Genomic DNA, 17,577 nt, shown 5'->3' with positions numbered 1-17,577 from the left:
AATTGAAGGAGAGCAATCTCCCCAGTTATCATGGCAAAGTAAGAAAAAATCTTTCCAATTTGCGGCGACAAGAATTGGTGAGGTGACTTACAGTTGAAGTTAAAAAATAAAAAAAACACGCTACTGTTACTTGAATAATTCGAGTGATGCGTTAATAATTCTCTCTGCCGAGGAAAACCGGGAGTTATTTATTCATTTGCTCGGTGAATAACATATTTAATCGTTGATTATTCAAACCATACGATGTATCTCGAGAACATTTCGCATGTGATAATCTTACGCTTCGTCGATCTATTCGTCCGTATAGTTTTCCGTAAATTATGTAATTAACATTTAATTAAGTTTCCACATGGCGGAAGACGACGTATGCAAATCTTGAATTACTAAACGATGCTGCCTTCAAGTAAATTTGACGTAATGGGACCTCGTGTATCTTGCGTAACAAATTAACAATTAATAGGAGCATTAAGCTAATTAGTCTCGAGATCGCGTGGAGGTTCTGGTTGGTCCGACGCGAAATCAATGCTTACGATAATGAGCAACATTAACCCTGGGAATACCAGGCGCTTCCTGATTTCATCTAGCCAAGTCATTCTAACTCGTAGATATCGTAGAGCTTGCTTACCGCTTCGAGAACTCTTTTCTCTATTTGTTATTAACAATATTTTTAGTTTTATGTATCGTTTCGTTATTATCGTTATTATTGGTTCTACCAATTACAAATGCCGGGGCAATGGAAATATCCAAGCATCTGTTTAATTCTTATACAGTCCTTACATAATAATAAAATAACAGTGATAATAATAATAACGAGAACTGTAATTGTATTTTACAAAATTGCTGCCGCGGCATTATGATGGCCTTTTAGATTGTAAGAATTAAATCGATGATTTAATCGTACGGAAGGGAGAGGCAAATTTTGGCGAGTGAGTTTCGCACACGCTGCGGAACAGTCGATTGCAAATCGGTCAGTGTATTTGTAGATGAAAGCACCGGCGATAGTTTCCAAGATATACCTCGTACAAAGTCCGTTGGAGATTCGCGTTCCGCACTACGCGGCTCTCCATTGTAAGATTGCGAGGTGGGCTCGTTTCCTTTCCTCGCTTTTATTACTACACGGTTGCTCGGGAATGGGGACGTTTATGATGTTTCTTTCTGTCTTTCCGGAAGCAACCCGCTGCAGTTTAACGATTTCGCAGCAAGCTGCATACACGGCGCGAGAAATATCCCGGCGGCTCTCTGAGTGTGAGATGAATAAACGCACGAAAGCGCCGAATAATTTTAGCGCGAAGGTGCTGATAAGATTAAAGTCGCTCTCGTGTGGCATTTGCTGCAACTTTTTACTCACGGCAGCGAATGATTTTTTAACTTAGTCGAGGAATATACTTTAATATCTTCGTCCGTAAGCGATTCTTCTGAAGCGAATTCTTTCTCTAAGAAAAAGAAAAAAAGGAAAGGGAGAGAGCCTTTTTCTTCGTATAACTCGCACGATTCAACTTGCTCGTTATTCGACCTGGAATACGGCTCGCGTAACGAGTCGCGCGACTCTACTTCCTCTTTGGGAAACCAAACGCTCTAGCTGCTGACACGAACACCCAGCCGCGATATATTTAGTTATGTTATTCGCGTAGCGCTTTCTTGGTTAAACAAGAGTAAAAGCTCGACGAGCTCCGCTCGTGTGACCCAGAAACTCCGGCGTGAGTACGACTAGCGCGATTCGCGACAATGGTCGTGACAAATGGAGCCCGCGGAAGAGTCGGTCGTAAATACAGATATAGAAACCTGCTGCGTGCACCACCGTTTTTCTCTTGACCGGCGCTGCTCCTCCCGCGCTTTCTCCGACGCGTCTTTTTCCTCGTGTAACTGCTGAGCAGCACTCCTTTACGGGCGTCTATCCTCTTCTGTTTGTCCTTCGTCAGAGTCTTGATATTGATCTTCGACGGGTCAAAACTAAATGTCGAATCCTCGCGATGGTCCGTTAAGTCTTTCCGCCGTTCCTGCAGTTACATACACACACGAAAAGAATGCGGACAGTGTTGCAAAACAAGCATCGAGGATGGTTCCGATTAGATTGAGGGACGAATTATAAATCATCCCCGACGGAGGTGGAAAATATTTACTCTTTTTCTTTTCGAACTCACACTTGCGGGAAGAATCGATAAGCCGGGACTAAATCTCTTACACACTGAGAAAAAAATGTACTAAATTTCAAAAAACGTTTGTTTGGATAGTTCTGTTAAGATATTTATTTAAATTAAGTAATTATTCTCTAAAATTAAAGAAACAAATTTATATTTAAAACTTCTTTATTTAATTTTAGAAAATAATTATTTAATTTAAACAAATATCTTCACAGTACTATCCAAACGTTTTTTGAAATTTTGTAAATTTTTTCTCAGTGCAGTCGGAGGCACCCCATTTTTTTATAGGTAGTCAAAGAGAAAATGGCGACTATGTGTTAGATTAGATTTTTCATCGTGAAGTATGTTTCGTGTGAAAATGAATTTGAGGAAGAGAAAGAAATGGGAGTTACTTCTAGTTCAAGGCGATAGCTTTGAAGTAACACTAGATATGTGTGCATATGTGTGTGTGTGTGTGTTGGTGAAATTTAAAGCAAGCAATACCTCATTCGTGATCTCGGCCTCTTCTTCATAACTCAACGCCACGACGGCCAGCATTAAGTTCAGCAGGTAGAATGATCCGAAGAATACGACCACCGTGAAGAATGAGACGCTAATAGGTCCGCATGCCGACAACACCTGTTCCGTGAAAGCTTATTTGTCATTTCTACCGATGCATTCGTTGACATTAACACTTCAAGTAGAAAAGCTTTCAAGAGGAACTGGCCACTAATCAGTAAAAGCTGATTAGTTTTTATTAGCTAGGATTTATTAGACAGCTATTCAACTATTCAAAGATATTCAGCTTTTCAATTATTCAAAGACTGGACAAAAAAATACTGGCCCCCTAATTTCTTGACTCCCTAATTAGTGGCCAGAAACTAGGCAGTAAAAAATGGTTAATAAATACTGGGTAGTTTTTCTGTCTAGTAAAAATTCAGGAAATGTTTCTTGGTTAATTATTCGTCAAAAACTAGACAAGAAAAAGTGTTGATTAAAAATAAAGCTACAATCATTTCAATAACAAATGAATTTGTGTATGCATGTGTAAAGACTCTACTCTCTGAAATACGTTATTCTTTTATATTAAATAATAAAATATAACATTTTACAATGTAGAAAATCAAATGAGCTATTTAGTAGAATTTTGTATAAAAAAAGGTTTAGTTAGAAATTTGTTAGAAGAAATTTGTTTGACCAGAAATTGATCAGTTTTACTAATCAATTTCTGATTAACTAATAGTTACCGGCGAAGCGAGCATCACTTAAACTAGCTAAAAATTTCTGGTCACTTATTGACTAAAGTTGCATTTCAAAACATCCTTTTTGAAATTTTCGATATTCTGTAGTAAAATATATTCTATAGTATAGTATGTAACGTGAACTATAGATATTGAGTAAAAGTTTCTTTAAAAAGGACGTTTTGGAATGCAATCTAGAAAGAGATCGCTCTTTCTATTTGAAATGTAATACGATAACAAATGCATCGTTGATAACTTCTCTTCCACGATTTTATCCGATACAACGCACTTATTCGATAATTATCGTCGTTAAAGCTACTTCTTTGAACAATTTCTCGTTGAACGCAAGAGAAGTCAACGTGATGAAAATTCACTTGAGAAAGTTTCCTTCGGGAAGAAACACTTGATAGTCTGAGAAATGCATCGAGGAGGAAAATCTCATGCTACGAGAAAGTACGCGAAACTATGTGCTACAATCTATATTGACATTGTGAGAGCGGAATAAAGATTCGAGAAATTTTTTAGATTAGCCGAGCGGCCCACCGACCTTGTTGTAGACGTCTTCCCAATAATCCAGGGTAATCAGCTGAAAGGTGGTGAGCATTGACCACAGGAAATTATCGAAGTTGGTATAACCGTGGTTTGGATTAGGGCCAACGCAGAGGCAAGTGTAGCTCTCGTTGCAGTGCCTGGAAAATATAGGTGAGACCTATATTGCCGACATTGCGATCCATATCCATGATAACCGTGAGAACGCTCTGAAGTGTCCGTAGTATGATCAAGTGCGGAAATATCACTGGCTGCGCCTTCACCGCGTCGGCCTTCTTCGCGCTAATCGGTCCGGCCATCGATTACCCTGTCACCCCTTGGTCGAAAATAACGTTTCCTCGTGTTATTAAAAGATACGGACGGTATTAATGAAATCTGCATGTTACGAGACGTTCGAGGCGTCGAATAATAGCTGCGGGATATTTGCGCCGCGTGCGAAGAATTTTTCTTAAAAAGCCGCACAGAGAAGAGGTCTATTGTCCTTTTCAGGACAAATTTGCATTTTTGCATTTTTGCAGCGTGATATGCATTTGCCATTGGATGTAAAATACAGCGATGATTTCGCCGTCGAGTGGAACACTTCGGAGCCGTCCGCTTCACGCTTTCATCGTTAATCCTTACAGTCTCCGGGCGGTTTCTCGGGCGACTTTTACAGTCTTTGAACTGGAACTTTTTCGTGTATATCAAAAGGAAGTAGATTGGTAAGAAATATGAGACCTACTGTAGCGGTTTCCCGAATCGTACGGTAACTTTTCTCTCAAATTGATTTTTTTCTTCTTATTCAATATCGTAAATAAATCTTAAAAGTCACGGAAAGATATCAATTTATGACAGAGAAATATTGTGCAAAAATATATGATATGAAAATAAAAGAAGTTATAAAACAAAATATTAATTATGATCTAAAAAATTTAAAATAAATTTAGAAGTCTATTATATATTATTATTAGTAAAATATTTATTATTATTATTAGTAAAATAGTCTATTATTATTATTATTAGTAAAATATAAAAAATTTGAATAACATAAATATATTTGTATAGTTATTTATTTTTTTGAACTTCTCATTAAAAAAAAAAAATTTTTTGAATTTTTATATTTTTTAGTTTTTTTTCCACTAGTTTGTGTAAAAAAGCTGGATAATAATGAAAAAATAAGAATAAGAAGAAGAATCGTAGAATTACTGTGTCTCGTAAAATTACTGTCGCGCCGCTATGGCTTCCCTGGACTATAAGGGTTAAAACACGAGTTTTGCGAAAGAAGCCCAGTTTCGAGAGGGCCAAAACGATGCATCGCGGCGAAGGCGTAATATTTCCATGCGCTTCAATCGACGTGGGTTTCATGGCACGGCGGGGAAGTGCCTCATCGAAAGTGCAAAGAAACAACCGTCAGCTTCGGACGTATTGATCGAATAAAAAGCCTACTTTCCGCGAGACACTGCGCCCCGATACCGAAAGAGTGCCGTAAAGTTCGTGCGCCACGTAACGCAGTAAAGCTTTTGCAAACTTATTTATACCGGCCGCGGTGCGAATTCCGTCGTACGTGCGGCCGACGCAATCATTTGGGAAATGGACGCGCCCCGAAAACCGATAAATATGGAGAGATACGCCCGTACACGTATCCGCCAAAGTGTATAGTATAAAACCGCGGACAAACGATACCGTCGGGGTGTACTCGCGCGATTAAGTACAACCGGATATCATAATGGTAGTCGTCCCCATCACAAGGAGATCGGATTGATGAAAAAGAAGAAGATATATAACCGCGCGATTGCACGGCGGTAACGTTGCAGCCGCGACAATTTTCCTATAATCGCCGGTAATCACAATAACGTAATTTGCGTTTGAGCGTAACGCGAGGGAACGAGTGTGACGTTTTGCATTTCTCCGCCTGGAGCATCATAAATCGCCGATGTGTACCATCGTGTCGTGAGTACACCTCGTAGCATGCGGGAGGTTGTAACCGTTAAAGGGAAGCATCAGTTTTGTTGCAGACGATATCGAGGCGGACTTGAGGGACTCGCGCCATTTTCCGTTTCCACGGCCGCAGATGCAGCTGGAAAGTTTCGCAATTTCCACCGTGTGCTCCTTCACATTTCTGTCGGTTGAATTTCATCCGCCTTTCGCACTTTTGCGAATTTCAATTATGTCTCTCTCGCAGGCGAAGAAAATTAAAGAATTTCTGCGGTTCTCACAGAAGCCGCGGTGTTCGCCTCGCGGGCACTTCGTCTCGCTTCGGATACACTTTCACGTGGCACGAAATGAAATTTCCGCTTGGCACGTCAAAGATCCGTGGATTTCTCAGCTATCGGAAAGCGGACGTGACGTTGAGAAGTTCGGCAAGTTTCCGTTACTACGGCTGACATATCGTCACGGGTATCGCGCAAACTCTCCCCATCTTTCTCGCTTCTTTCGCAACTCCCTCGCGAATCGAGTGGCACTCGTTGCCGAGATGTTGATGCGAGGTAACCGGCCTCTCCACGTCTCGAATTAGCTTATCTAGAGTGGGATCGGCCAAAGGGTAAGCAGAGAAACACCAACCTGGCGCCGGTTACATTGCCGCAGATGATTGGCTCTTCGTCCTCGTTGAACGCCCAATTGGATGAGTTCCAAGTCCACCTGTTGGCGACACGAAATTTCGTTAGTTTTCTTACCAGCTCCGGCCCCGTGAATCTCCGGAGATTTAAAGCGAGAGAACTACACAATCGTCTCTTTTCTCATTCTCCGCGCGTGCGTGTGTGTGTGTATGTGTATGTGTGCGTATATGTACACGTATTCTCGCGGGTCAATCAATTTATCAAATCAATTTTCTCGGCAGTTTGCTGACGTTCAATACAGCGCAAATAAATCAAATCGACTTTCAGCAATATCCGACAAAGAGCGTGACAATGTAGGTGGTGTTTAATGTAACGTGTAAAAAATTTCATCGCGAGTCGATGTTGTATTTGCACAACACACTTTCTAACAGCTATATTAATAGTCGTTACTTAAGAGAGATTGATCTCACACGAAACAATCAGATTTTTATTCAGTACTATATCCAAGTTTTTCAGCTGAATTACATATTATTTGTAACGTTATGTCTGTAATTGCGACTCAACTGAAAAACTCTCATCTAACTCTGAATTCAAATCTGAGTGTCTCAATTGAGAGGAGTTTCATGTAACGACTATTAATACGGACCAAGTCACACTGTTGAAACTTGGATGACATTGCGTTTCCCCTTTTATCTTTGTTGGTGTCAATTTGAAAATTTAGTCTCTATCAGAGAGTTGTCCTCAAATATTGACGACGTTATTAATGAGTCGCGAAATATCGCATTGGAAACACCGTGTTAGAGAATTATCCGTTTGGTCGCATAATAATCCCAATTACCGTATCATTGTGAATTGTTCTTAAACTCCAATTTGCGTCAACAATGATATTAATATACACACACACATATATACACATATATACACATATATACACAGGCCACACACATATATACGCACATAATGCTCTAAAATAATGACGTTATTCCGATCATTAACGAGAGATTATCGTATATTCGTGTCGTCAGCTGATGCTGAATAAAGCTGATTTTCCAATTCCGTTTAATGCCGCTCGCGCTTGACGCCAAATGCTAATACCCGATTACATGTATGATGAAGATCATGCTCCGCGGCATTAAGAGATGGAAATCGTAACGCTGCCGTCGCGCGTTTGGCATTAAATTAACGCGGCGAGAATATACGCATTATCTTTCATGCGTGCTTTTGCCCACTTCACAATGTTCCCTGCTCGCTGTGACGAGCAGCGAAATCACCGTAATAGCAATATGAAACCACGACAGGAATACAACGCGCAGCCATTAGACCATTCAGATTTATCCGATGCGAAATGGCAGTCCCACCGAGTCGAGCGAGTAAACTGCCGCATTGTGTTCCATCGTCATTTGCTGATGTAGGCGAAGTCACATTGTAAAGGCAAATTTATCTCTCAAAAGAAGAGAGAAAAAAGAAAAAGAAACTCGTTCAAGTCTCAATTTTGTTCATTTTTTTCGTCAATTGATTAATCTACTCTCATTGTTGTTTGCTGTAAGGAACGATTGGGGATTCATTTGAGTCGATTCTTGTTTGAAATAAATGCCCACTCGATTTTCGAGTAAATTTTTCTTCACGGTGAAACTATTCACGAAGATTCTTAAATGACGTTAAGAGCTAGCTTGTGTTACTTCCACAAAGACAAATTTATTTTTCAAGAAATGGAAATTAAAAAGACAGAAAAAAAGAAAAAAGCTCGCTCAAGTTTTACGCATTTTAGTTCGTTCATTTTTCGGATTGATTAATTTTTTTCATCATTAAGTACTTTCTGCGAGGAACGAATGAAGATTAATTTGAGTCAATTTTCGCCTGAGATAAATTTGATTTTAAATTTTCAATCACAATGAAACCTTTTGCGAAGACTCTCAGACGACGCTAGACGCTAACCTTGTATCGCTTCCACGAAGGCAATAACTGGCTCTTAATGTGAGTCCATAATATACAGTTTCCGATTGAGAGAAGATTGAGCTATGTCCTTGTCATTTCCCAACCACCCTGCTTCCTATCCACGGACCCGAGTCCATAAATAATGCAATGTCACCCCCTTTTTGCTACGCGACCGTCCGGATTCCGCGTTCTTTTTTCGCTTTTTTCCCGGCACCGTGTGTCCTCATGAATCACCGTGCGCACTCGGCTCTCGAAAAGAGTAAAGGAGAAAAACAACAACAACAGATCCTGCCGGTGTTTCTCGTGAGTGGCTTCGTGCCTCGGTGCGCTCTCCGACGCGAAGCGCGGCGTAACGCGGTGCTGGTGCATCGATGCGTCTCCCTCGAGGGTGGCGCGTCGGATCGCAATCCGCTGGGACGCGCGGCGTGCCGGCAAGTAGATGCGGATCGATGCTGTCGGACAGTAGAAGCGCGGACAATGAGATCCGTCGGCGGATAGTTCTCTAAGCACGCGGTGAGCGGCCCGTTTGGCATCGCGACCGGAAGCCAGATAGCGATGCTCGTAAACGCGCGCCTAACGGAGGCCGCCGAGAAGGAAGCGGAAACGAATGCTCGTAGGGGCGCGATGCCTGCGAGCAAGCGTTCGCCCCGCGCCCCCGTGCCAACCGTGTCGTCGATTACGGCCGAAGTACGGTGACGATTAAGCAGCACTTTAAACGTCCGCGTGCGGTTCACATATCCGCGCCGATGCACAGCTGACACGCTCGGCTGTCGATCATCCGAAACGCTACCTTTTAGCCAGCGCTGAGGAAAAAGTGTCTGGTACTTGACACTGTGTAATCACATAGTAAAGCAATCACGATCAGGAGAACCATTTTTGTGCAGTACATGTTACGATAGTGTCAGCGATAATAGCCTTGCACGTGTTATTATTCCTGCTAGTTTTTTGTTACAACAACAAGAAGATACATGGAGAAAAATACCACTTTACTGCTCGGCAAAGAGATTACTCAGTTCACTTTCTGTCTCTTTTGAATAATGGTTCTCTTCTATAAAGAGTATTCTCTTGATAATAGCCTTATAATATGCTCATCATAAATCTTAGAAAAGCTCATTGTCATAAACTCGAGAAAGGAGAATTTATTTTCCTTGCAAGAATATTATAAAATGTTATCAAAGAAAACATTGGCTCGACTTTACATAGTAAATGAATCAAATTTTTGTTTCAATTTAATGTTTTTTATTGTTTAAATTTTGTTTAAATTTAAATTTAATTTAATTTCTGACTGAAATGCTAAACTCGTTAGAATTCAGACGGTATTTTAAGTGAATCCGCTGCTTAGGATGAATTTATGATATATATATATATATATATATATATATATATATATATATATATATATATATATACAGGGTGTAAAAAAATTAGACCGACAAACTTTCTGTTTCAATAGACACCTATTGAAACAGAAGCAGCATTGGTAGCCCGAATTATTGCTGCAGCATATCAGGTTCAGAATATTTCTGCAGTCTTCGAGCGTATAAGACAATCGATGTTTCGACGATGTCATCTTTGCGTTGAAGCAAATGGAGGAATTTTTTAACATTTATTATAAATTGAGCTAATCAATTGCGCATTTTTGTTCCGTTCTTTTGTTCATTGTTTTTTGAAGATTAAAATATATATGTGTAATTGAAATAAATTTAATTTTTTCACTTATATGTTTGTTTTTTGTTAAAATCATAAAATTCCTATTTTGTACCCTGTAGTATTAAAACGAAGCGTCGTAGAGAAAAACATCATTAACAAAATATGTTTGTTTTAATGTCCTCTATTTCCCTTTAAAGTTTGTCGGTCTAATTTTTTTACACACTGTATATATATATATATACATATATATATATATATATATTTAAAACACAAGTAACATTTTTGAATGCGGTATGTATACTTTTCTGCGCGTTAGCGCCGAAAATAACAATGATTTTTCGCGAGATCAACCATCTTTTCCTCTCAGTGTGGCTTGAGACAGTTTTGGACACGTGTCGAAAGCTAAATATGCCTTTCCGATTCTCATGATGAGGCAACGTGGCACGTGACACTCGTAGAAGAAAAACGGAGCGTGGAATTAAAAAGGCAATCGCGCAGTTCGCTATGTGTCCAGAATAGGATTGCTCGAAAAAGCCGTTCTCTGGAATCGCGCGATATCAAACACGAGTAAAGATGCGAAGCACAGCTGAGACGAAGGATTCGAGGGAATTACGCGATCGAATTGTTGGAACAATCCGAGCTGGAAATGTTCGAGCCCCGAGCTTGTGCGGAATCAATCGGCCGATCTGTTCGATCGAACCGGTTACTCGTACCCGAGGAAAACCTGAGCGAGAAGATAGCATTCGTTGAGAACGGGAAATACACAACTTTCGTTTCTTTTCGCCGTGATATATCGCTCAACTTTGCAGTTTCAACTGCTCGGATATGCTTTCAGGCTCGGAAGGTCTGAACGACTTCTAAGGTTCAGGCTCGAAATCTTCGGTTGCTCGAATTATTCGACCATCTGAAAATTCCGGATAATACTGAAAATATCGGGTTGTTCGACAAGTTCGTTGGATTTTCCGCGAAAGATTCAAAGTCGGCATATTTATAGTCAGGCATGACTGTATTTTTTTTTCGTTTTCTTTACGGTGACCTTTCCCCACCGCAAAAATGTCTACTACTGTATCAAAATAAAGTTACACTTTCTGCAAGAATCCTTAGAGAACGTGCCGAGCAACCCAATATATATTGCGCAGTCTCAGGACGCTCCCGTGGGAAACTAACCTCGCGGAATTAAAGGAAACCGCGCTACTTTTCGTTTCAAGTAGTATCATACAGGATAACGTACTCGATCCAATCGATTTGCGTGGCGTTCGGCTCTTGATGCTTCACACACTTATTTCTAAGTTCACCCATATAAACCTGCAAAGCGAACAGTGCAAAAACCATCAGGCAGAAAATCGTCAGCGTCATTACTTCGGCAAGTTGCTTGAAGCTGTGCAACAGCGCGTTGATGATAGTCTTTAGACCTGCAACAGACAATAACAACGCAGCGTTATAATTCGCGATGATCTTGCTCGCACCACCTTGTTCTTCTTACTTTGACTATCAACACTGTTTTCATCAGAACTTTACTCAGCAGCTAAGTGAATGAAAAGAGAAGAAAACGCATCGATTGACGCGCTAATGCTAATAAAATCGCGAAACGGCGCGAAATCCACTGACGCAGCGCGCGACTTCTCGTCACGTGCGTACGTGGCGTTCGAATTGAAATCGACGACGCGCCGACGGAGACGGCGAATAAATCGTGATTCTTTTCAGCGAACATATAACAGACGTGAGATGGGACGAAGTTTCCGGAATGATCCGCGGCGATCCTCGAAACCGCGGAAAGGCAACATTCCCCGTGAATTTCTGGCAAAGTGGTCAAAGTTCGTCGCTTCTTGTTCAGTCATCTAAGAGCTCGTCGTCGTCTCTGCAGAAACTTAAACCCGCTGCTGCCATCTCGGACCTCGGCTGCTTTGTGTCTCGTCCGAGTGGTCAGTGACGGACCATTCTTGCCGCTCTCGTGGCCTTCCATTATTCCTTTTGATCTCTTTAATTTGACTGAGCCTGCTTTCGGCCGAGCTTCCGCCGTATATACTGTCCGTTTCCGCGCTTTCTCAGCTCGCTTTGTTGTTTCGCATGAAGTTTCGTCATGCTCGGTTTAAAGTTACTCGCCGTATGCGTCGGTTTATACATGCACGTGTACGCGTTCGTAGTTTCGACTCGTGTGTCTTCCCCACCCCCTCCTTCCCTCTCTCTCTCTCTTTCTCGTCCACTCTTTTCACTTTGTGCATATTTCAACTCGACAGTCTTTACTCTGTTCTGTCAGCTGTTATTTTTTCCTTTTTACAACTTGGTAAATGCGTGAATTTTATTATTAAAGAACTGTACAAAACGTGTGACGGCGAAAACACACGATATAACAAACTGAGCATCCATCCATATTTTCCAACGGACGCGCGTTACGCGCCCGAATTCCGCCGCGATCGTCATTCCCGGCTGCTCTGACGCGGTGAATAAATTAACACAATAAATCACGATTAACGCCGACGTATCACGCCGCACGAGACCGTGAGAATTTTTACATATCGAGGATGATCATTTACACTTATCTCGACGAAATGCGTGCGTAAATGTGGGTTTCATTTGCAGCGCGAATTAATACGGAACATCCGGTTTATTTGCAGCTGATTAATATGCGTCTGTTGATTATCGATCGTGTGCGTTTAATCGCGGTGCTGAGCGGAATAAGCTTAATATTCTGTTAACTATATCGCGCTGGCCAATGCACTGATACGTTCGCGCTTGATTGTTGCCACGGTATACAATTTCCTATTTCATTACCGATGATACTAGCTTATGCATCTTTTAGTGAAACGCGTTCGCCAAGTATTAAGCGCGCGGAAGTTTATGTAATTTTCATGATCAATCAGTCGTATTCCGACGCAAATTTGAAATAAAATCCGCTGATACGTAAGAAATATACAGAGTGCAGTTATATGATAATTTTAAAACGTTTAACCCGGCGTTAGTAAAGTGAGAAAATGTAACAAAAGTAAGGTAGGGTCTTACAGATCCTATCAAATATTAGTATACTATAGAAATCCACATCTTTTTAATTAATATTAGACTACATATTGTTTAAGTGTCCTGTAATTTTACAAAATAAAAACGTAGATCTACATATTTAAATTTTTATTACCCAAAAATAGCACTTATTACCACGCGTTGTTAAGAAGTTATAGCCAATTTAAAATCTCTGGGTCTGTGATACTTCCACCTTACTAACGCCGGTTTAATAATAATATAATTATAGTATCCAAAGCGACAATGGTTTCTCACTTGTCACATATTTAAAATATATGTTAGAAAATTAATAATAAACGTATAAATGTAACATATTCTCTCAATTTCGAGATTAATTTCTTCTCGAGTTCTCGAGAAAAATAGGTCAGACCACTGTCGTGTCGGATCTTTCAATTGAGGTAAGAGTCTCGCTCACAACGGCGGCAGTCAAGGCGGGTCACACGTATCGGGAAATACGTGCCCGTCTTAGATTCGCTGTATTACCTGGCATAATGGATACAGTCTTAAGTGCTCTCAACACCCTGAACGTCCTGAGACCGGCTAAATTCCCGACTTCCATCCCGATGGTGGCGTAGCCGCTGGTAATCACCACGAAGTCCAACCAATTCCAGGGATTCCGAAGATAAGTGTACTTGTTCAGTATAAATCCCTTTGCTATTGATTTTATCACCATTTCCGCCGTGTATATGGCTAGGAAGATATATCTGGAACACACATGAGAAACATCGGACGCGGGTGAATTACATCGAGCATCGGATCAACGTGCACTGTCGTCTCGTTATCGAAATCCGACGTGTCTGCTGAAAAGCCAGAATGTTATATCGGCTGTCCTCGATCGCGTTTCCTTTATCTACCCCGTACAGATCCCTTGACGAATGGATTTTGTGGCAAAAATTGGATTAAAGGATACTGCAGAGAGGATTTTTCTCTTCGCGTGGGTGAACATTTCGTTACAACTATAAACTAACTGCAAATTGGTCGATCTCGTGACATTCTCATTAATATTATCAAATTGTTCTCAGTGTCGCGGATATCGTTTGAAATAACAATTAAATTCTTCTTTAAACTCAGCTAATCAATGGTTGCGATATTCCATGCGAAATAATCTAAAGATTAAATCTGAACATCCGTAGGACGGCAGTTGCCGGACTTTCCGCGAGATAATGAGCGGCCACCTCTTTGCCATGTACGTCGTAATGATCGAATTTGCGGGGACAAAACGTGCGTCGCCTCTGGCATGTCGTTAAGGAGGCTGGATAGCTTCGAGCGATTATTATCCGCGCCCAAGATACACGCTTGTTAGCCAGTCGATTATTCGATTAATTTGCCACACACATGTGTCGCGACAACTTACGCCTCGTCGATGTAAACTGTGAGCGAGTTCCGGAGCAAGTGAGGGAAAATCGAGGAGGGAAGAGATTGCGATTGTACTTGTTTCATGCACCCCCTCGGAAATATCGATATAAACACGAGTGTCTTTCGATAGAGTAGCTTGCTCGCAGCACGTATCGACTTATCATTTTCAAATGCTGGATCAATTGACTTTTCGAAACGATCTCTGGAGAGGATCACTTGTCTATCGCTTTGAAAGCTCGCTGATCTGAGGCGCATTTGCAGTTCGGGTCGCAAGTTGCATAAAATTACCGCCAGACGTGCATTCACCGGAAGCGCGTTAAACGAATTGCTGTTTGCAGTAGTGACGAGAACCGTCTCTCGCGAGTTACTCGCTGGAGGATACTTAGCTTAAGAGGATTACATGCTGAGCGAACACACGTGAAATGAATGTCAGCTGTACATGTTTAAAGAGAATGCACGACACGCAGCGCGATTTTTCAAACGCGTATTGCGGCTTACTCGACGCAGATCTAACTAGATGTGACACCTAATCGGATGTTCCAGAGGAATAAGAAGTTTTCAGATTGTAATAAAATGTTGATTGAGTTCCGAGTGGACACGGAGAATTTACGACTTAGCTTTACGATCTGACTGTAAGCGAGTCGGTACGAAGAAGAAGAATTTAACCTCGACTGCCGTGAAGTAATTACAATAACTATAACTCTAAGTAACTCTAAGTAACTCTAAGTACATTGAAAAGACTGACTTTCGAACCTAAGGTGAAAGCATCAATTACTCGACACGCACTTTATTCTGGATAATTTTATTGTTTCGGTTTTTCAATATCACGGATATTTAAACTTTTGACACAGAGTACATGTAGTTTTATTCAATATGTATGTACATGATTTTATATTCAATGTTTAAGTATTTGAAGAACACACAAAAAGATCAATGTCCAGGATTAGGTACGTGACCGGGCATTGGCACTTTAACTTTATATTGACTTAGAATCTTGAGTTATTTTTACTCAATGCTTTGTATACTTGATTTTAATACGGTTGGAACACTTTCTTCTCGGTACAACTTGGAACGCAGCCGATGGTTCAATGAAAGAACATAGCTTCCTTTAGCAGTTATTCGGAAACGAGTTCTCTCATTGGCCACCGTCGGCTGTGTTCCAAGCTGCATCGAGAAAAAAGTGTTTCAGACCGTTTGGGAGCCAAGTGTGTGCTTCATAACAGCCGAGCTAAATAGCCAGTATCGCATCATGGTTCTCATAGAAGCCACGTCACGTTTCGTCATGTGATCACAGGAATGAACGTATACTCTGCGGCCGTTCACTGCTAACCGACTGGTCATTGCTACTGCATAATCATGAGACGCCAGGCTATACTTACTCGGCTTCCTCGACGGTTTCGGTCATGGCCAGGAAGACGCAGTTAAGAAGTATGGTAGCCATGACCACGTAATCGAAGTACTGATTCGTACTTAGGAAGATACAGCACCGCCGTATAGGATTCCACGGTGAGAATATGAACCAACTATTAGTCGCCGTAAACCTATGGATGTAGTTCTTGCGGAACCTCTTGGACACCACGCAGAACGTCTGAAACAGAAGCGTGCGCGCTCTCTTACTGTCTGTGTCGGATCGCCGGATCCCTCCGACGGGTTGAGGGGAGATCTGAACTGGATTATCCCGATTCCCTTATAACTGTTTCCGAGACACCGTATATGCTTGAGGATGTATCTTATGTACCGTACATATATGTGTCGTATGCCACGCTCGAGAGCCATAGTCGATTCACTTAAGCGCGAAAGTTGTATACGAGGTGTCCCGGAGAAGGTATAAGGAAAGGGTTGCTCGCGAATTTCTTTCCGGAACGCGCGGGGGTTTGCTTCACCCGAGCGCGACATTTTCACGTCGTTCTCGAAGATGAATATCTCGCTAACGACTTCGCGAATTCGATGTTTGGCGAAGGCGAGCTCGGCGCGCGCATTAATCGAGAGATAATGCTCGATCAGAGAGATACTCCGTCGAAGCGGACTTCTCCCGTGAAAATTCATAATGTGCGAAATCATGCGCCGCGAGAGATCTTGAGCCCTGAAGGACTGCCGCTCCGGGGGCTATAATCGATTCAAGTTAATCTAGCGAGAAGATCAGCAGATCCGTTATTAGAGCAGTATTACTGCGCAAACAGACAAACCGTTATATTACATTGCGTCCTGACATTACTCGAACGAAGTAACAGGATTCACGCAGCTTTGCGCAAAGCACAGAGATTAATTCTTCACTTGCTGCGACGCACGCAGATCAGCTGCGCGCGCTGTTTTTATAAAAAATTTTCAGATACAGAGAGCGTCATAATTAAAATTTCTGCGGTATAATGCGGGACGCACTGGAAAATGCATACAATATAACGGTCGCAATTTGCAATTTAAACATCTTCTTAACTGGACCTTCATTGAAGCCTCTACTCTTAAATTCGAGTAGTAAGTCAAGTTTAACATATCTGTTTGTACGTCTAAGACTCTATTAGTGAGAATTCGTTAGCGTTTAATAATTTCACCATTACAATTTAATTTTGGTAAATGAAAAAGTTCGTACTTCAATGAAGACTATTGTCCATTCTGCTTCCATGCACGGGGAAAAGTTTTGCTTGGATTAACCAAATGGTCTGATGAAATATGAACGAACCAGAATTCCACAGTTGAAGTTAACAATTCCAAGTTAACTGGTCAAGTTAATAAGATTCTGGTTAACAAAACAAAATTTTTAGTTAACTAGAACTTGTAATTTTTCAACTTAAATAGTTGCAGATTCTGTTTAATTAAAAGTCTTATCAGGTTAATCAGAAACCTTGTTTGGTCAACCACAATTGTCCTGTTCAGTTCTGTCTTGAATAGAATTTTTGTAACTTTAGCCGGAATTATTTATCCGGCCGGATCTATTTTGTTCACATTTCACCAGGTATCTGGTTAATTGAAATAAATTTTTTTCCTCGTTTGGTTGATATTTTTAGTGTACTCTGTACGCGAATGATGCAATCAGAATTCAAGTGGAGTAATGGGACACGTATGTGTGGGTTATTACGTGCAATTTGATACCGCGTGACCAACACAGCTGTGTCGTTAAAATTGATTAAGTTCTGTTATACATCGAGGGGGAAGAGTTCGCACCTATTACACGGTGTT

General features: G+C 41.1%; 1 protein-coding gene across 5 annotated transcripts in view; it reads right to left on the bottom strand.

The window, feature by feature from the left end:
* The window catches only part of LOC116846665 (sodium channel protein 60E), a 110,187-nt gene that overhangs the window by 20,713 nt on the left and 71,897 nt on the right, over positions 1-17,577 (bottom strand). For all 5 annotated transcript variants that reach the window (XR_004378550.1, XR_004378549.1, XM_032820798.1 and 2 more), the window contains 7 exons: positions 15,783-15,991; positions 13,531-13,751; positions 11,264-11,444; positions 6,452-6,529; positions 3,909-4,050; positions 2,625-2,759; positions 1,783-1,997 (listed from right to left, as the gene is read on the bottom strand). Coding sequence is in view for 3 of the 5 variants with exons in the window: in XM_032820796.1 (XP_032676687.1) it covers positions 1,783-1,997; positions 2,625-2,759; positions 3,909-4,050; positions 6,452-6,529; positions 11,264-11,444; positions 13,531-13,751; positions 15,783-15,991 (1,181 nt within the window). In the remaining 2 variants the exon portion in view is untranslated. The remainder of the gene's footprint in view (positions 1-1,782; positions 1,998-2,624; positions 2,760-3,908; positions 4,051-6,451; positions 6,530-11,263; positions 11,445-13,530; positions 13,752-15,782; positions 15,992-17,577) is intronic.

The sequence above is a fragment of the Odontomachus brunneus genome, unplaced genomic scaffold (assembly GCF_010583005.1).
Source record: "Odontomachus brunneus isolate Ranch 3 - 2012 unplaced genomic scaffold, Obru_v1 Obru_scaffold_066, whole genome shotgun sequence".
Classification (NCBI taxonomy): Eukaryota; Metazoa; Arthropoda; class Insecta; order Hymenoptera; family Formicidae; genus Odontomachus; species Odontomachus brunneus.
Note: the sequence above shows the minus strand (reverse complement) of the source record. Positions and strands in the feature narration are given on the sequence as shown.